The sequence below is a fragment of the Hippocampus bargibanti genome, linkage group LG11 (genome assembly GCF_051943395.1).
Source record: "Hippocampus bargibanti isolate YZ-2025 linkage group LG11, ASM5194339v1, whole genome shotgun sequence".
NCBI classification, from domain to species: Eukaryota; Metazoa; Chordata; class Actinopteri; order Syngnathiformes; family Syngnathidae; genus Hippocampus; species Hippocampus bargibanti.
The window spans coordinates 6,376,886-6,397,698 of record NC_142744.1 but is presented as its reverse complement, the minus strand read 5'-3'; the positions used below and the strand labels follow the sequence as shown (position 1 = coordinate 6,397,698).

Sequence of the window (20,813 nt, the reverse complement as noted above, 5' to 3'; positions counted from 1 at the left end):
ACTGGTCCAGTGACTATTTTTGTTTAAAACAATAGTAGGTTTAATTCCCATAAAATAATACAGGTGTGATATCATTTTTACATTGTCTTGCATAACATGAAAAAAATCGCAAAGTAGGTTCCAGAGACACCTTGCTTTATACATTGCACACACAGCAAATGAGAGCAAGTTAAAACATATCTTTTTATTTACTTAGGAGCTCGGAAAAAAAAATTAAACCAAAATAATTATGAACAATAATTTGCACAATACATTTTCGGCTGACTAACTGCCAAAATATGCAACGCAGTGAGAAGTTATAGGATTAAAAATAATAATTGGCTTGCGCCTGCTGGGTTCACAGTTGGACATAGTGTAGTCGAATTTGAATTTATGGATCATGTTTTTAGGATGGAGAAATTCAGCTCCTCTAGCGTTTGCATTTTGTCAGTAAAGATGTGACACCCGAATTGAAATGCCAACGTTGACATAAATATAAAAAAAGCAAATTACAAATTGTACTAATTACAGATGGCTTGAGCGAGAACACCACGCGTTGTTAGCTAAGGTGCAAAATGAACATTAGGTGTTAAATGTAGGCATGCTATTAAAACAGAACGAGACATAAGCAGAAAGCAACTCTTCATTCGCGGAAAGCACAATATAGAAAGTAAAAAAAAACACCCCCCCCCCAAAAAAAAGAACAAAAATAACTTAATGTAAATACAAAATAAACGAAACTATTCAACTACAGGGTTGAATGCAATGAAAGATTTACATCTCTTATGTAATTTGCTTCAAGCAATGTGTATTTTTATTGGGTGCGCCTGAGGTGACTCAGTTTGGTGCAAAACTAAATCATCCGTAGACAACCCAGAACCAAGTTTTTTGTAACGTATTTGTTTTTTTTTTTGTCTGCCGCCAGTCAAATTAAACACTATGAGGCACACCAAAATCTTTAAATGAACAAGAAAGGAGAAAAAAGGTATTTCCCAAACTGTCCTCTAGGGTGCGTTGTTGACCAAGACATTGGGGGAAAAGCAAAGAAGGGGTTTAAGGTGGCTGATGGGTTGACTTCTTTGTATTCTTATTTTTTTTATTTTTATTTCCACATGTTTGCAGTCTGCGATATAGATGAGCGAGAGGGTATCATGTCCAGCAGGTACTCCCTCTGGCGTGCGTCGACGCTGGCCGACGTTTTATGTCCGGTCAGGCTGGGGTTCACGTAAGCCATTGTCACACCTAGTGGGAGGGGCGTCAAGAGCAGATGTCAGAGCACGTGTCGCGGAAACGTGTCACTTGAATATTTCGGCAGATTTTTTTTTAAGACTTCAAGATGGCGGTGTTGCTGCCTTTACAGCAGCTCCTCCTGTAAAGTGATACCTCGGTTTACGAACGTTACATTCATGAAAATTTTACCTTGGCATACGAACTTTTTTCGTACACGGAGCTGCCTCAATGAGTGATGTGTCGTTCGCGAACGAGCCCGTTCTTCTAACAACAAAATGGAAGCCGACTGTTTTTGTCCTCTATTCCTCACCCCCAGTCTTCGGCTAAAGCCACGTGATTGGCGGGACCTTCTGAAACTCGGCTTCTCCGAGGTCATTTTGAAGTAGTTTTGGGACACTTTTACTCATTTTTATTGGTGTTTTGCATTTGACTAAATATATCAGCCTGCGTGTTTTGGGTATTTTAGATGCTACAAAACGTTTTTCTGATGCCAGTTAGGAAACAAAAAAAATGGTGTCGGTTGTCCTTTAAACATACTCATATAAGCCTTAAAGGACAACCGACGACAAGTTGTGTCCATAATCTGTCAAATGGCTTCAAATGACTTCTACTGAGAGTATTTTACAAAGGTTCCACCGCATATAGCTATATTTTACATTTTAAGACTTGCGCTGAATATTCAGGAAGTCTTGTTTTTGAGTTGGTGACGAGTCCATAAGTGACGTCACTAAAGGACCGCCCTTTACCGTAAAAAAGACGCATTGTAGCGGTCCTTCCATCACGTCAATGGATTTTGCTGGACTTGTTAGGTCCAGCCTACCCGACCCAAAAGCGACCCAAAAGCCGCCAGAAGGCCAGAAGGGGGCGTCCAAGCGCCATATAAGGAATTTATCAGCCTGTGGAAACGGAGGTGGCCACAGGAGGTCGCCATTTTGTGCCTTTTTTTTTTGGTTGAGAGATTTCCCCCCAATGTTTGCCTCAAAATGGCACAAATAAATTCTTTAATCGATTGAAAACATGTATGCTTTCCTCTTCAGAACTATTTGAATCATATTCATAACTGGATGTGTAACAACAAAGCATATTGTCCGAATCTGAAGCCATTGTTTTGATTCACAAGCAATGCAAGACGTCTTGGCGTCGGTCGCAACAAGGTGCATGACTTTTGGAATTGTGATGAATTGTGCCGTCGACATGTCACACAACAGCCGTGTTCGTGTGAACGTTGCCGTCTTCACATCCCAACAAGAGACAAAATGTAAACAAAGGAGACAGGCACCCTGGAGAAGTGTTGGATCACCAAAACGAAGAGGATTGTCATCTGATGGGCCGTTTTTTGGGCCGGGGAGGAGTTTGAAAGAGAGCACAGGCGGGGCTGCTAGGAATGCGAGTCTACCTTTATTGCTGTTGCTCTGTTTCTTCCATGCAGTGGATGAGGCACTACCTCCGCTCATATTCCTGCCGCCGCCCAATCCGCTGCTGCTCACTTTTGAAATCTGGACAGAGCGCTGGGTCACATGCTCGTGCTTACCTGGCCGATTGACCAAGGCGGCCGCCGCCACGGCGTTCTGCAACTGGGAGGAGGAGGAGAAGGAGTGGGGGACACTCCTCATGCCGCTGTGGGAGAGCTGGCCCGGGGAGCCCTTCGGTGTAGAGAGAAGACATAAATGAACAAACGGACTGTACAAAACCATACTGAGATATTTTAGTATTGAGAGAAAAACAAACAAACAAACAAACATGTTTCTCAACACCATATTTCTTTTCTATAATTTTAAAACAGTGCTCAAACACAAATTGCGTCAAGGCTGCCTGCCTGCATATTGTTGTTTTAGCGCTAGTTAGCGTTAGCTTGATCGATGCTATCAAAACCAATTGTTCCCACAGCTTTGCTAACCTTGTGAATCGAGTAACAAAAAAATAGTGAATATGCTATTTTTTTATGCTATTTTTGTCTAATTCAGTGCCAGGGTTTTTGTCATTGTCACTTGAATTTGAGGACCCACAGAATATTCAGTTATAGGACTACATAAACATTTAATACAGCGTGAGAAATCATCAAAAAAATAAATCCAGCAGAGAAATCGACTTTAGAAGAGTAAGAAAGCATTGTTGTCATTTTTTATATTGTGATTTAAAATTGTAATTTGTGGTTTAAAATTGTGATTTAAAATTGCAGATTGCGATTTTAATTTTTAAATGTTAATTAAAATTTTATTAAAATTAATTTTTATTTTTATTGTAATTTAAATTAAAATGAAAAAAATAACCTGATTTGTTTTTAATGTAACTTCTTTTAAATGTAACTTTTTAAAATTATTTTGTTTAATTTATTTTTTTAATTAAAATGTATTTTTAATTTATTTTAGTTTCTTTATTTTTTTAATTTAAATAAAAAATAATAAATACAAAAATAACTGAAATATTTTTTAAATAAAAAAATATTTTAATAAAAAAAATAATAAAATAAAATTAATATTTATACTGTAAAAATATATACTATAAAATAATACAATAAAAATAAATAAATAAAAAAGTAATTGAAACATCAACTTTAAATTTAAATTTAAATTTAAATTTAAATTTAAATTAAAATTTAAAATTTAAATGTACATTTACATTTACATTCAAATTTAAATTAACAATCAAATTTAAATTTAAATTTAAATTTACATTTACATTTAAAGTTGATGTTTCAATTACTTTTTTATTTATTTATTTTTATTGTAATTTTTTTACAGTATATATTTTTACAGTATATATATTAATTTTATTTTATTTTATTTTTTTTATTTAAAATATTGTTTTATTTAAAAAATATTTCAAAGTTATTTTTTTATTTATTATTAAATTTAAATTTAAATTTAAATTTAAATTTAAATTTGATTGTTAATGTTAATGTTAATGTTAATGTTAATTTTAATTGTTCTTGCATTCAGCCGTCATTTGCAGAATACCCAGATATCCACTTTTAGATGTCAAGAATCAAAGTCAAAAAGTCATCAGAAAAATAAATGCAGCAGAGAAATCAATTATCCAAGAGTAAGAAAGCATTTGTTGATCCTGACCTTGATGGAGTGATGGTGGATGACGTTGGCCCCTCGGTGCAGGGAGGACGCTCGGGCCTGCTTCAGTTGCTGAGAGACCAGCTGCTCGGCCTTCAGCGACGAAGAAGACGACGACGACAACGAGCTACCGTGAGACATGGACGAGGATGACTGCTGAATGATCCGTTGCTCGATTTCTTGCTCTTGCTGAAGCGCTTTGACGAACGCGGCCTTCAGCCTATTGGTGTGCTCGGCTTTCAAGGCCTTCTTCTGATTGGAGGACATGCAGTCTTCGCAAAGGACGACGCCACCTTTGGCTTTGTCCTGCCTCCACCGACACGTGAAGTCTGTGTTGCATTGAGTGCACGTGTTGGGGTCTCTGACGGTGGGTTTGGGTGGAGCTAAGCCCGTCTTTCCTGAATGGAAAAGAGTTTTAGAACACCTGTTTTAGAATGGACAAGCGTGTGCAAATTGATCTTGAGATTTATTTTTGCGCAAAATAATATACAGATAAATATGAATGTAATATATACAGTCCAAGATGGCGCCCGAGTCGGCAGCCATCTTGGAATCCTCTCACGAGATTTGCTTTTTTGTTGTTGTTTTTGTCTTGTTTTTTTTGCATTTCCTTTTGTCACTATGAGTTATAGCTTATAGATACGGATTGTTTTCAGCATTTTTGGCCACAAAATTAATCAACGAGGAGACTTTGCTGAGTGGTTGCGCCTTTTCGGCAGCATGAATATGCCAGCACCGTTTTTGATTGGGAGGAATGTCGGTGCCATTTGACTGTCATCGTTGGACAGCTCTGGGGCGGTTGTGCTTTTTTTGCCCCTGCAGTTGGACAGTCTGCGGCTGGATGGATGCAAGGCTTGAGAAGCCCGCGATGATAAGAAAGGAGCCCATGTGCTGCTTGGAATTGAAGCGGATTTACATGAGACCATCTCTTTTCGTCAATGGATGCTACAGCATCGTGTTTGCTTTCAACATTTATCCTGTAGCAGACGTGCACATTTCACCATGACGTCCCTGATCCACTGGTGAAAAGGACACTTTGAGCCGCTCCTTTTTAATCTAGAAATGCTTCAAAGATGGTGCAGAAAGTGCTTAAAATTGAATGGCTGTCTGTGTCTTTAGTGTTGTGTCACATTATTTGTTATTTAGTTTTTTTGTTGTTGACTTCAAGATGGCGCAGTGAGAGTGGCTACCTTTACAGCAAATCCTGTACAGTGAGACCTCAACTTACAAACACCTCAACTTACAAACTTTTTGTCTTACAAACATCAAATGTCTGAAAATTAAACCTTATAATAAGCACTATTTTCATAATACACACCCACCACGGCTGGCGGAGTGATCTTCGGTGGAAGCACACGACCGAACAGCACCAGAGGTTAAGTTACCAACAGTCCTTATGGAAGGTGAGTCTCCTTCCATAAGCCATCAACGACCATCAAAAAGGTAAATAAAACTTTATTTTACAGCACAGTTTATTTCTTTAATTACAGCCGTCATGTAATGCGCCTCTCTTTCCAAACAGCAATTCCCTTTGACCTTCGACCTCCAATGCCATTCCATCAAGCCATAAATGACCATCACAAATGTAAATAAAGTGACTTTATGATACAATGCAGTGTATTTCTTTCATTACAATACAATTGCACATTTATTATCCATAGAATAAGGTATGTTGTGTGTAGTTTTAAGGCTTATTTAGTTGAAAAGTATATTTTATGGAAACCAGGAACGGATTATTCCCATTTTAATGGTTTCCTATGGGAATTTTTTTTTGAGATACACAGTTTTCGCCTTACATTCTCTGTCTGGGAACCAATTAAGTTCGTAAGTTGAGGTCTCACTGTATTTTGTTTTTCCACTTCTTTCTTTCCTTTCCTCTTACTTTTTTCACTTGGCTGCTGGGAAATGTAAATTTCTCTACTGCGAGTCTGACAGAGGCTGATCCAATCCAATCAATAATAGTCGCAACGTAACAAACATACCTCTGTGAATGCTATCCAGCAGGTTCTGGACCACTTCTTCAAGTCCTACCAGGTAGATGAACTCATTATTAGCCGCAGAGGGCAGGAAGTTAAACTCGGGAGCGGGGGGCTTTGGAGGAGGGATTTCAAGCAGCGTCTTCTCGAGTTGTTTCCGCAGAGCCAACTTGGCCGCGGCTTGGCGGCTGGCCGGACTCTCGTTGGCACCCACCACAGAGATGACACTACTTCCAGAGGTGGAAACCTTCAAACCGGGCGAGACCTGCGAACACGGAGCACCAAAAGTCACAATGGATACAAATTAGAAATCAAATGTAGAGTCCAGCTGTCAAAAACAACATCGTCAACATACGGACCAGTGAGTTTGCAGTACTTCCGACTCGGATGAGGCCTGCTTGCATCATGCTTCTCTGACCCTGGCCGGCAGGGGTTGAGGTCCGGGTGCCCAACAGGAGGGGAGGCGGCGCCCCCGAGCCGCCACATCCCGAGGTGGCCAACTGCTGCTGCTGGCGGATAGCGTGGATCTGCTGTGGAGATATAGAGATGGGCTAAACCGCCGTTGATGGTCCTGTTGTATAGCTTTTGGGTTTGAGATCAGCACAGATTTTGAGTCGAAGATAAAGACTTGGGAGTGAACCTTCACTTTTTACAAGAAACAAAATATCCATACCAGCCTGAAATTGTTACATGACGACCCCCCCGCTGCTCCCTTGCACAGGCATTTTTTTTCTCCCCCTACAGTGCTTGTAATGAATCTCATTAGGTTCTTCAAATTGTCCAAATACAGTGATACCTCAGCTCACGAACTTAATTGGTTCCAGAGAAAGTGTAAGGCAAAATGTTCATCCGCCGAACATTTATTTCCCATAAGAAACCATTAAAATGAGAATAATCCGTTCCCAGGTCCCCATAAAACATCATTTTCTACTAAATAAGCCTTAAAAATACACAAAATACCTTATTTATGTATAATAAATGTGTTATTTTATTGTCATTAAAGAAATAAACTGTACTGTATAATAAAGTTGTTTTATTGACCTTTGTGATGGTCGTTGATGTAGTTGCCTCTTGATGATATCCGAGTGACGGTGCCGTGCTTTCTCGGCGATAATACCCTCACTCACACTGTACCCTGCCAGCTGCTTTTTGTTAATCCAAATCAACAGCAGTTTTCAACCTTTTCTATTACCTAAGACTGTTGCTTAGACAACACAGAAACACCCTTAGCAATGGTCGACTTAGCATACTGGCACGGGGACACTAAGTCACACAAACGCACACCTCGTTCGTGTTTTTCGATGATCTCCTTCTTCTGCTCGACCGTAATTTTCTATTCGGCTTTACACTAGCTTGTGCTGGGGTCTTTTTCGGTCCCATAATAGCAAAAGTACTCCACCCGATAACAAACCACGTCTGTACTCAAAAAAGGGGGGTGATGAAAACTAGTCCGTCCGCCACTGTGGCGCTGTTCGACCGTGTGGTTTAGTGGTTCATCCGCCAAAAATTAGTCCGCCAGCTGTGTGGTTTGGTTCGTCCGTCGTAAACTAGTTCGTCAGCCGAGACTATATGCTCGTGAATTTAATGTTCGTGATGTGAAAAGTTCGTGAGCCAAAGCGTTCGTCAGCTAAGGTATCACTGTATTGTGATTGGTCGTTGTGAACAACATTTTCCGATGACGCACCTGTGGTCCTCTGACCAGAGGCGGCATGATGATCTGGGAGCCATGTTTCGATGACAACTGCTGCCCTCCACGCACCAAAGGCGGCGGTATGACCGTGCCTGAACTTCTCCCAGATATAATCTGTCAGTGAGACAAAGGCGGACGATGAGAAACCGAGTCGGACAATGTTACACGTGACATGCTAATTTTTTCGTTAACCTGTTGTGAGCTTTTGCTGCTTCCGACCGTCCCGCGTATGAGAGGAGGTGGAGCTGAGGAACTGGACACCCCCGATGCCTGAGGAATGGCAAGTCTTTATTATGATTTACGATTGTCCATCGACAAAGCACAAAACGCGTCTTTCTCCCATTTATTGACAACGAGAGTGAGAACGCTTGTAAATGATTCGTTGTAAAATGGCGATGTGATGAATTGAACTCATTCACTGCCAGATGTGTGCAAAAATGTGTCCACTTCAGTGCCAGGGTTTTTGTCATTCTCCATATGTCATCCAGTGACAATGACAATTATTTGCGACCATTTTAAAACAGTGCTCAAAAACAAGAAGAAAATTGCATCAACGCTGCCTGCATATTGTTGTTTCAGCGCAAGTTAGCGTTAGCTTGACCGATGCTATCAAAACAACTTGTTCCTACAGCTTTGCTAAACTTGTGAATTGAGTAACAAAAAATTGTGAATATGCTATTTTTTTTAACTCATTCAGTGCCAGATGTGCAAAAAGGTGTCCACTTCAGTGCCAAGGTTTTTGTCTCTCAACCCGGAAGTCACTCAAATAGATAGAAAGCTAACTAGCTAGTTGATAGATAGCTATTAGATATTCAGCTAGATAGCCAGCTAGCTAGTTGATAGATATCTATTAGCTAGCTAATAGATAGTCAGCTAGATAGCCAGCTAGCTAGATACCAATATAGCTAATAGCTAGCTAGCTAGATCTAATGCTGCTCCAAAAAGTCAACTCCTTTGAATTCCAGTACGCACAGAATATTGAGTTTCAGGACTACATAAACATTCAATGCAGCATAAGAAACTTTGGACTATCTTCTTTCAACACAAAAAACAGTTAATTCCTAAATTATTTGGGTCTGGAGTTATATGAGCTTGAAATGAGGGCAGCTGTTCAAAATACAATGTAATACATAAGATATTGGTTTATATGGCGCTTTAATAACGACTGAAGCTGGAACAAAGCGGTAACATGGAAAAGAGGGGAATGCGGCCATCTTGTGGAAGGGAAAAATATTGCCAGAGGTCTGGTCAAGCGCTTTATTGGCACCCAAGCAAGGAAAAACAAAACCGGGAATGGCGCTCTACGTCATATTTTCAATTCCTGAATAAAAGGGTGAATGGCAGTGAATGAGTTCAAAATGTTAACTTGAAATACTGTATATTCACTGTTGATATGGTCTCATCTGCCTTATGGCACAGTCACCTTTTTTGAGTCCCAGTCAAGAATGAGGTTCAAATATCATTTTCACAAACGGTTAACTAATCAGACATTTACATCAATCATCCGGAAAATTCTACTTCACATTGCTTTTGAAACGGGACTTTCATTTTTGTCAATCAGCCGCGTCAATAATAAATAAATAAAATTGGCGAGTCAAAGAGGTAAAGTAGGTCTCTGTCAAATGAAGTGATTGCCACGTCTGCTCACCTTAAGCGTGTCCCTCTGTAACTGGCTCTGTCTGAGTTTCTTCAGCAGAACCAGCTTAGCCTCCTCCAGTCTCAGCTCTACTTTCAGCTGCTTGATGATGCGTTCCCGTTCTCCCGGGCTGCTCTTCTGTACCCGACGCATAAAATGGATGACTTTGATTGCTTTTCCAAAAAAATAAATATAAAAAAAATTGTTGGCATGACAACATCTCACCATGAGGAGGTCAGTGTCCAATTCCTTCAAGTGGTTGAGACCGTTCAAAGGTGGACTCGGGGAGTCGTTATCCGACAGGATGATGACATCATCGTCCTCTTCATCGGGAGATGGAGGCCGCTTCGCCTTTTTTATACTGTAGGATCAAAAAAGAGGGATTGCGGATATTGATCATGCATGGATGGACGGGGACAAGTCTTGGATCTTAGTATGTTCCTCCTGTAATTCGCACTTGTGTCCAAAAGAACTGCAACATATCGAAACAATATTGCAATAATTAAATAAATGAATGAATGAATAAACAAATAAATAATACATTTTATTTAGAAGCGCCTTTCTAAACTCCCGAAAACGGCTGGGATAGGCTCCAGCACCCCCCGGCGACCCTAATGAGGAATAAGAGGTACGGAAAATGGATGGTTGGATAATGATAGTGATAATGGTATAGATATAGATGTAAATGTTAATAGTATTATTAATAGTAATACTAGGCTTAGTATTAGTATTAATATTAATACAATACAATATATTCCATATGGATTTATATAGCAACAGCTGAAGCTGTAACAAAGCGCTTAACATGGACAACTATCACATGCAGGAAAAATAAAGCAGTCACAAAGATAGTAGAAAGCACGATGGAGTAAAACTAAGATCAAGTCTGAATTATGATTTTTTTCTTCTTTTTATATTTTTGTTATTTACTTATTTTATTTATGTCCCTGTTTTGTAATTGTAAAGTGTCCTTGAGAGCTTTGAAAGGCACTTATAAATTATTCTTCTTCTTATTATTATTATTAAATGCCATTAGTAATATAAAAGCTCAAAAATGTCACATGGCATGACAGTAAATATGGATTTTGGCCTGATGTATGTGTGTAAAATACATGAATAATTCAAATACGAAACAAAATGCCAAATGTGAGGTGTACAATCGAAAGCTTATTTTGGTTTCGGACCGGCGGGACACGTGTTAGGTTGCCTCTAAAAATAAAGACTATACATGTGACTATACATCCGCATAGACACGCACAAACACACACAATCACCAATAATAGTTTTATGAAGCATAAGTCGATGCGTGAAAAGATGAGGCCTTTGTGCCCGAGCCACCCATTTTCTGCGTACGCATATGCGTATCCTCAGGGCTTAGCGCCATCATCACTTCCTGTGGATTAATCACTACTTCCAAAGCAGTCACATGACCTCAAAGTCATTCTCACGTGACTCTTTTTTTCCCCTCGAATATAAACCCCACCTCACCCTCCTTGCTTCTTCCATGGAAGTCGCCATGGCAACAGCCAGCTGGAACCGGTTTATGACACACGACTTCATTTTGTATATGTGGACTTTTTAGGGTTCCAATGGTGATTTTAGGACGGGGGGGGGGGGGGTGGAGGTGGAACGAAAGCTCAAGTCAAGAGTCACCTCAGTGTACTTTTACGGTCAGTTCTGTGGAATGTAGAAAGTAAGAAAAACAATCTTGAAAAACAAACTTTAACTCATTCACTGCCAGACACATGTGCAAAAATATGTCCACTCCAGTGCCAGGGTTTTTGTCATCGTCACTCGAATTCCAGGACCCACAGAATATTGAGTTTTAGACCTACATAGACATTCAATGTAGCATAAGAAATCTTAGACACTCTTCTCTTCTTTCATCAGAAAAAGAGTTAATTCCTAAATTATATGGGCATCAAATTTGGAATAGCACTTTAACTCATTCACTGCCCGACGTGCAAAAAACGTGTCCCACTCCAGTGCCAGGGTTTTTGTCATTGTCACTCTAATTCCAGGACCCACAGAATGTTGAATTTTAGGACTACATAAACATCCAATGCAGTGTTAGAAACCTTAGACTCTTCTTTTATCAGGAAAAAAAGTTAATTCCTAAATTATATGGGTCTGGAGTTATATGAGCTTGAAATGAGGGTGGCTGTCCAAAATACAATGCAATATATACATATTGGTTGATATAGCGCTTTAACAACAGCTGAAGCTGGAACAAAGCGCTAAACATGGAAAAAAGGGGAATTGCTGCCTCCTTGTGGAAGGAAAAAAACATTGCCAGAGATCTGGCCAGCGTTTTATCGGCAATCAAGCAAGAAAAAACAAAACGCAAATTATTTGGGGAATGGCGCTCTACGTCATATTTTCAATTCCCGTATAAATTTGTGAATGAGTTAACAAAAGTCTGTTCGTAGCCCAAATAATTAAATAATCTCCACCTAATTGAAGAATGAGGCGTATATACCGCCAACCATTTTGCAAAGCGCATGTCCTTGTTCGGGTAGTACACTGGAGACAAAGCCACCCGGGAGGCAGGTAGAACCTAGGCTGAATGCTGGCCATTCTCAAGGACAAACACACACATAAAATAATTACAATAATAACAGCAACAATTTCACGGGAGCAGCCGACGTTTTAGTGGTTAGCACGTCGACTTCACAATGCAAAGGTCGTGAGTTCAAAAACCGGTCCGGCCTTCGCGGACTGACTCGTTTCTTACCCTTTGGAAGTGCTCATGTCCACTGGCTGCTCTCCAGTCTGGATTTCCACTTTGATGGTTGCTTTCACCTCGCTGGCAGCCAACAGCCCGCCGGCTACTTTTGGTTCGGTGGGCTGGAATCGGCTCGTGGTATCAGAGTCCTTCTCCGCCATCAACTCCCTCTTTGCGGCATCACTGCGTTCAGTTTGATTGTCCGCCGGGCTCGCTTCGCCGGTCACCTCGGTTTTCACTGGCTGAGATTCCAAAGGTGGCACCAACTGAGCCGGTTCCTCATTTGATCTAGTCCCAGTCGGACTTTGGCCATCTTGTTCCGGTTGTGGCTCAGGTCTAGATGGAAGTACATCTGCGGGTTGAGACTGTTCCAGTTTAGGCTTTTTGCTTCCATTTCCAGGACTGGAAAGTTCTCTCGTCTGGGGTGCTGCATCCCTCTCCAGTGCCCTCTTCTGGCTTCGTGTCTGGCGGACGACTTCCTCAGACATCCCCTGTGGACACATCAGGGTAAAAGGGTTTGGTTTCATATGTGGATTATTCAACCATATCTACAGAGTGGGTTAAAGATCAGGACATGTTCACTCATACCAACTGCAATTTGTTCACAAATTTCCATGCTTCCAATACAAACTATCACTGCCTAAAAAAACATTTCATGGCCGAAAACTCATCCGTCATGGAGAAAATGATCAATTTTCACTTTTCCATTCGCATCAGGGGTTTATTATTGAACTAAGATTTGCTCTAGAATGAAGGCTCTTGTTTCTATCTTCAAAACAAAGAGTCTCATGGACAAAATTCAGTGCATTAGTATCATCACAAGACACCAAGTTAAATTCCCAACCACTGATAATGCACAATATAGAAGCAGTAAGTGTTCAAATCATCAAATTGAAGGTAACTTGGAGAGATAAAAAAATTTAACTACACGGGGGAATATGAATTGGAGCATAGACTGAAATATTCATCACTAGCCATGAATCCAAATGCAAGAAAAACTATTTTATTCCGTTTTTTTTGTGTGTGTCCACTCATAAAAATTCTGCCCATTTTTTCAGCCCAAAAAAATTCTTTACAATCGTGTCCATATTGAACAACAAAATGTACCAGTTGTGGACGTGGCAATGACAGACAGTTGCTTGTTCGGTTTCACAGACAAACACACACACACACACACACTGCAACACAGACATTTTTACTGCAACGCCCGCTCCGTGTCTCTCAGGGTCAAATCCAATGCTGACTCTCAAGGAGAGATTTGTTCATATGCCTGCAGTTCCATATCTTTAATCCATATATACAGTACAGTATATACAGTATAGGTGAAATTCCTAACCGAATTAGTAAAAATATATAGAAAATAAAATACAGTATATATATATATACTGTGTATATATAAAAATACATAATTTTTAAAATGAGGTAGATGAGAAGCCAAAAAAATTGCGCTATCTAGCTAGCTATCTAGTAATATAGTTGGCTACCTAGCTACGTATTTGTTGTCTATTAGCTATTTTAGCAGGATACCGTCCTGTGACTGTAAAGTGACCTTGAAAGTTTTGAAAGGTGCTTATAAATGAAATGTATTATTATTATTGCTGTATATATTAGCTAGCTAGCTACCTAACTATCTATTTGAGTTACTTCCGGGTTGAGTGAACGCTGGCGCGTTTACCCACACGGGCCTGGTCACCCACAGAAAAACTGATCCTGTGACTGTAAAGTAACCTTGAGAGTTTTAAAAGGCGCTTAAAAATGTATTATTATTATTACTATAATTTAGCTGGCTAGCTGGCTATCTATGACCAATCTATGTGGCTAGGTATCCATCTGGCTAGGTATCTAGCTGGCTGGCTGTTCGCTAGCTATTAGCTAGCTGGCTAGCTTTCTATCTATTTGATTTATTCCGGGTTGAGTGAACGCTGGCGCGTATGGCTGCCGCTGTTCACCCACAGAAAAAACGTATGCTGTGACTGTAAAGTGACCTTGAGAGTTTTGAAAGGCGCTTATAAATGAAATGTATTATTATTATTATTGCACATGTCTGGCAGTGAATGAGTTGAATACATACTTTTACATCACACGATATGACCCTTCCCAGGATTCACGAGGACACACAAAAGCACTTTTCCCGAAAACTGGTTTAAACCAGTTGGCTGGTGTGTGTGATCGCGCGTGCGTGCGTGTGTGTGTGTGTGTGTGTGTGTGTGTGTGTGTGTGTGTGTGTGTGTGTGTGTGTGTGTGTGTGTGTGTGTGTTTGTGTGCGCATATGCATGCTTGTGCTACTGAGGGAGAAGCCGAAGCTAGTTTTAACCCTCCAGGTGCCGAAACAGACACTCTGCTTCCACAGTGGCGGCCATTACACAACGTCTACATGTGTGGACAGTGTGTGCATCTGTGTGTGTGTGTTTGAGAGAGTGTGATGTTGTGGAGGACGCACAGTACCAGTGATACACTCGTAGGGAATGCCGCCCATGTACACCGGGACCTCAAAGCAACCTCATCTTTCTTAACAAGGGGTCTCAATGGCGAAATGGTTTCACATTTCAACTCTGAGGCTTTTTTTTTTCATGCATTTCCTTTGAGACGCCCCACCTCCCCAACATACACACACTCTCTCTCTCTTAAGACATGAATCAGAAACCGTGCATGAATATGGCGTCAAATGAAACTAGTTAGAAACTCTGAAGACAACCTAGACTGAAAAGATCGACAAAATAAAGTAGCTTGCGTCGATCTGACGGAGATGGTGTCTACTGTACGCAGCTAATGTTGCGCCATAAGTGTTTGTCATTTTCCCCAATAGTTTGTTGAGGTAGACATTCTTCCATTTTGCTTTTCAGATGTCATTCGTACATACGTGAGGTCGCGAGCTATTGACAGCTGAGGCTTTTTTTTTGCAGTTTTTTTATATGCTTAGCATTCTCACGCGTGTGGTGTGCCAATTGGCACTGGAGCAGTGTAGCAAGTTTTTTTTTTCCTGTCGCTAACAGAAGTTTATTGTTGAGTGTTTGAGAAGACTTTTGTCAATCCTACATGTGCGGTTCACACTTCTAATGTAGAGCTGATCATGACCATCGGCTTGAATTGACAAGTCAACGTGAACGGAATGTTATGGTTATGCAAATTGCAAAGCCCATGAGTCCAATCGATGATTACCTCATGTCACATCAGTTTGAATGACACCGAGAACGAAACTGAAAAATAGGAAGGGGATTAGTGACTTTTGGGACAACCTCAGACTTCTTTGACACCATTCCGAGGAGCTTTCAGACACACCTTGAACAAAGTACTTCCTTCTTCTATTGTTTGGAACTTCAGTATGTGAGGCATAGCTCACATCATCTTTTCTGTTGCACCTTTGTCAAAAAGTGAGTCTTGTTTGTGATCAATAAAAAGGTTTCTTTCAGCCGTCATCTGTACTTCTTTGAAGATGTTGGACATTTCGCTACTCATTCGAAGAGCTTCGTCAGCAAACGAATGTTGCGCTGGTAACTCAGGCCCTGTATATATCCCGAATGGACAGACCTCTCCTCTGATAGGTCCCTGCTCTAAGTTGGGGAAGTAGAAGACTACTCCCTGAAGCTAATCTGATTACTTCTTTTGTTTGGTCTGATTACCTCTAATGGTCTATGCCTGGCTATGATTACCCCATTAGGCCTGGTGTCACCTCATCAGCATGACTAAGCCTACGTAGTAACGACCTAAGAGGTCTGTTGTAAGCACAGTCTAAATTAAACCTCACACCACCATGGCAATTTAGTGAAGGGTTTTGCTGTTTCACAAAAAATGCTTTTTTACTCCCCTTTCAAACTATTTTCTTTAGCTACAATTTTAACCTTGCTTGTTTGTGATTCGTGGAGTAGGACTTTTGACAGCGTGGATCACAAGGTAAAAAAAAAGAAAAATAATGTTCTGACTCAAGCATTCAGGTAACGCCTGGAAATTTGAACTTTGCCAACATGGTTCTTCCATCTGACGGACTGAACTGACAATGTCAGCAGAGTATGTCATGAAACGAAGCCCAGTGACAGGACAAAGCCTTCTCCACTCTTCTTCATAGATCTGACCATTCACCAAGGCTGACCGTCCGTTTGTTCACAGACAATGTCCCAATGATTGTTTACACTACTGTTGCTGCAGGAAGTTCGCCTTCCAATATTATACAAGTACAGCGCAGAGTAGTTACAGTGACACCACCAAGGAGCTAATATCACCATATCCACAAGGAAGCCAGTCGAAGTTAATTACCATGTAGTGATCCAAAATAATTACTGCCATAAGATGTGTATGTGATAACATTCAAACGTGGCTAATGTTCTTCATTGGTAGCTAGCTTGCCTGGCATTGGTGCTACTGTACACTCAGTGTACACACATATGACTATTTTACAAGTGACTATGCTAAACATTTAGCAAGCATATAAAATGAAATAAAACCCTAGTGTGAATATTATGTACATTCAAGTGGAAAAGTAACCGAAGCTTTTGTTTTTTAAATCAAAAACAAGACCATTGTACTACTGCATTGTTATGAGGGCTGTTTGGCTAACATAGGCCCATCTGATAAGTGATGAGATATTATGACACAAGACCTTAGTATTTCATCAGAAGTACAAACATTGCCACAGCTGAAGTTAAATAATCATATCTTCTGCCTCGACAAGAAATGGCGCTTGAGCTTTGTCAACACAACATGAACACACAACACACGCTTGGGCACACAAGCTAGCTTCTTTTATAAGAAAGCTGTCAGAGAAGAAGGTTAGAAATGCTTAATCATGGACATACAAGATGACAGTGTTTAATTAAAATTGTTCGGAATTGTGTTCAGTGATTCTAAAAAAACAAGCCTTAAATTTGAGGTCTGTAAAATTAATATGCAATGAATTGTTGTTACAGTACATTTAAAAAGTACTCCTTGAGGTAGACATTCAAAGTAAAATCTCTGGACTGTGACATCAGAGTTTAATTAAATTTATTTGATTTTGGGCATGAAATTCCTTCAAAAATAACGACTCTAAACTGAGCAATACATCAGAACATTGATGTACATACAAGTACTTTATCTGCATTCGTGTTGTAAAATACACTCAAAGCAATATACCGTACCATACGAACAAGTAATGAGATTAGCTTCAGGGAGTAGTCCACTGCTCCCCTCACCCTTAGAGCAGGGACCTATCAGAGCAGAGGTCTGCCACCTCCGTCCATTAGAGATATAAATCGAGCCAGATTTACCAGCACAACTTTAATTAGCTGACGAAGCTCTTCAGATGAGGAGCGACCCGTCCGACACCTTCAAAGAAGTGCAGATGACGGCTGAAGAAACCTTTTCATCGATGGACCACTCCTGCACGACTAAGAGTCTACGCAGACCGTACCATACTGTCATTTATTTGTTCAATATTTATAACCAAAGACAAACCAGCTGACGGTGAGCCGGCACGCTGTTAGTATGGAACAACAATGATGTGATTAGTGCAGCAATTGACATTCTTGACATTCAGCTTAAGGTCCATGTATTTGTATGCTCTTTGTTCTGGCTAGCACTGGTGAGGCTAAACTGTGCACTACTTGTCATTTGTAGACGACGAGCAAAGCACTTGATGTTAGCTTGAAGTAGTTTAATGTTAATCGGAGTGCTTGTATCCAGTCTTCAACTTGGGTTCAGTTTTGACTCGCTAGTAAAATCAGTTGTGCCACTAGTATGCCAAAGTTGCATTACTCCTGATTTTAAGCTGGACATATGAAGCTGTTCTAGCATTTAATCAAAATTCTCATACCAGGAGGCAAAAATTGCCAACTGCATTATTTGATTTTCAGTTAGGCCCGATCCATGAGGAAATGTGTTTCTTTTTGTGTTTCTCCAAATATTTTTAAATAGTTTTTGCCCTCAATGACATAGGATAATTTACAAAATATACAACCTGAACTGGTTGCCAGTTGATCATGAGGCACATGTAGATAAACAAACATTCACACTCCCAATCACACATGACCACAATTTTGAATGTTCAATTGACTCATTCACTGCCAGACGTGCCAAAATTTGTCCACTCCAGTGCCAGGGTTTTTGTCATTGTCAATCGAATTCCAGGACCCACAGAATATTGCGTTTTCGGACTACATAAACATTCAATGCAGCGTAAGAAACCTTAGACTCTCTTCTTTCATTAGAAAAAAAACGTTAATTCCTAAATGATATGGAGTTATATGAGCTTGAAATGAGGACGGCTGTCCAAAATACAATGCAATATATACATATTGATTTGTATAGCACGTTAACGACAGCTGAAGCTGGAACAAAGTGCTAACATGGAAAAAGTGGAAATGATGCCCCCTGTGGAAGGGAAAAACATGGCCAGTGCTTTATCTGCACCCAAACAAGAAAAAACAAAACAGAACAAATTCAGGAACGGCGCTCTACGTCATATTTTCAATTCCCGAATTAATTTTGGGAATGGCAGTGAATGAGTTATTGCATTTTTTTTGCGGGGGGTGTAGTTGGAAACCAAAATCCCCAGAGAAAACCTAAGAAGCAGTTTGGGAATCAAAACCCCATACCTATACAGTGTGAGGTGGACCATTTGACCATCTTGCCACCAACTTGTTAAAACGAAAACAAAAAAAGACAAGCTCCGTCTGATGAATCAAGAAACAGAGGTCTCACTGTATACCTTGGGTGCCACCAGTCCTGGATCTTTTCTGACACACATTGAAGCCATGGAATGTTTAACACGCTGTATGTGTACGGGGTGTGCGTGAGGGTCTGGTTGCGTGTGCGTGTTCAGCTTTAAGAGGAGGAAGACTACGGTTGTCACAGCGAGAAGTAGGAAGATTAGCAACTAGATAGCAGAACCGAGAGTGGTTGCTGCCATGGGCTTCAAGCGGATTGGAACCTCCACCGCACCCGGTAGAGCCCAGAAAACAAAGTCGGCCCTTTAAAAAAAAACTAAAGCCAGCCCACAGTACATGTGCAAGTAACCGGCTTTTTCATGTTGACACTGCCTCAGAGGAGGTGAGCTCGCGAAGGAGTTAGCGAGCTAACATTAGCTTCACCGCACAAACAACAACAACCAGTCACTATAGCACGGCACGCATGTTCAAGGCTCACATAAAGCCACCAAAAAAAGGCCACAACAAACACGTCCAGTCAAAGTGGTCTTACAAAAAAAAGTCCCACGAGCGGACAATCACTTGTAAACAAGACCCACACGGTCAGAACCGACCCCGAATTGCTGACCTGGCTGCTCTCCGATGCGGGACAGCCGTCATCTCAAACGAAGGGGGTAGAAACTTTCCCAAAACATCTTGTTTTTACAAAGTCAAACTTGAGTGTAGCGAACCGTCGGGGGTTGTGTTTACCTCTCTGTCCCCCTCCCGAGGGAAAAATGGTCGGGTCGGAACTCAGTAACGTAACCGACCGGCCCACAAGCGGAGCTTGCCGCCGGCGAGGAAACGTTCTAAGCCTCGCTTCATTTCACCATTTCGCCGAACAAGATCCGCTCCGGTAAGCGCGACAAGCTTCGGAACATTAAAAAAAAGAAACAATTTAGCCAAAGCCGGGACCCTGGCTCTCTTTCCCACGACTCAACCTTTGGCTCTGCGGAGAAGTGTTACTTTTCAACAGCCCATCAGCTTCTTTATCGTCACAGATAGGTGGAGGAAGACCTGGCTCCTCTCGACGAGACCGAATAAAAGGCTCCCCCCGATCCACTCACTAAGAAAAAACTTCGACTTCACCCTTCCAACACACACACAGTCAACTTACTCGGTCGCTTCGTCGCCCGCTCGTCGCCGATGGTCGACCAAGGAATGTTTAATCTGCTGTTAACCTGGATAAATGGTTGCTTTTTTTGAAATCAAGGGGATATCCTCTTTTTTTTCGGCCCTCCCCGCTGCCGTGTCTGTTGCCAAATAATGCGCCTCAATACACATGGAGCCGCTGCGTCCTCTTTAGTGGGCATGCGCACCTCGGCATACCAGGGCGACGGGATCACATCATGTAAGACCGATGACCACCAAGACTCAAGGTAGGGAGGATGAGCAAAGTCGGAAGCCCCTTTTAGGTCCCCTAGAGAGGGGCGGAGGGGGGACCCGGGACTGATTGCCCACCTTGGCACGCGACAGAATTCTCAACAAGCATGTTACAGAATTGCATATTACACTTGATTAGTCTTAACAACAGGCACACGGGGGTCACAAGTGACCGAGTACAGTCGGGTCTTGAGATCAGGGTTCATTTGAAATTGTTCATTTTATTTATTTATTGTTTATTTTATCTATACTTATTTATGCAAATTCAGTTAGTTTTGATAATTATTTTAGAGCCGGTTTCTTAGTTTTAGTCATTTTTTTTCTGGTGTAAGCTATGTTTTCAGCATTGAAGTGAAAATAGTCAATATTTAATCAGTGTCTGAAACTCATGACACAAACATACCAGACACCAGGTCAGACAACTCTGAAAAGTTGCCTGCCCGGCCATAAAGTTGCCTGCCCCATGAACCTTG

At 40.9% G+C, this 20,813-nt stretch overlaps 1 protein-coding gene across 5 annotated transcripts; it reads right to left on the bottom strand.

Moving 5' to 3' along the window:
* Window positions 1-164: 164 nt before the first annotated feature.
* Window positions 165-20,225, bottom strand: LOC148891311 (transcriptional repressor p66-alpha). 5 transcript variants are annotated; one of them, XM_089008497.1, is made up of 11 exons: window positions 20,075-20,225; window positions 12,311-12,792; window positions 9,802-9,937; window positions 9,589-9,714; window positions 8,133-8,210; window positions 7,935-8,054; window positions 6,610-6,780; window positions 6,257-6,515; window positions 4,278-4,672; window positions 2,741-2,852; window positions 165-1,221 (listed from the first exon to the last, which is right to left on the bottom strand). In XM_089008497.1, exons 2-11 carry the CDS (start codon window positions 12,787-12,789, stop codon window positions 1,082-1,084), a joined length of 2,016 nt encoding a protein of 671 aa, XP_088864623.1. In that variant the 5' UTR covers window positions 12,790-12,792; window positions 20,075-20,225; the 3' UTR covers window positions 165-1,081. The 5 variants fall into 5 exon arrangements, with proteins under 5 accessions (XP_088864623.1, XP_088864619.1, XP_088864622.1 ...); XM_089008493.1 differs by having other exon boundaries at window positions 2,606-2,852; window positions 20,075-20,224; XM_089008496.1 differs by having other exon boundaries at window positions 2,606-2,852; window positions 6,610-6,777; window positions 20,075-20,224.
* Window positions 20,226-20,813: the final 588 nt, after the last annotated feature.

Excerpts from the sequence above, each read along its gene's own strand:
- LOC148891311 (XM_089008493.1), bottom strand. The coding sequence starts at position 12,789 with ATGTCTGAGGAAGTCGTCCGCCAGACACGAAGCCAGAAGAGGGCACTG. Across the intron at positions 6,516-6,609 it reads GAAGTACTGCAAACTCACTG|GTCTCGCCCGGTTTGAAGGT; the intron begins GTCCGTATGTTG and ends CCGTGTTCGCAG. Across the intron at positions 2,853-4,277 it reads TCCACCATCACTCCATCAAG|GGCTCCCCGGGCCAGCTCTC; the intron begins GTCAGGATCAAC and ends TCTACACCGAAG.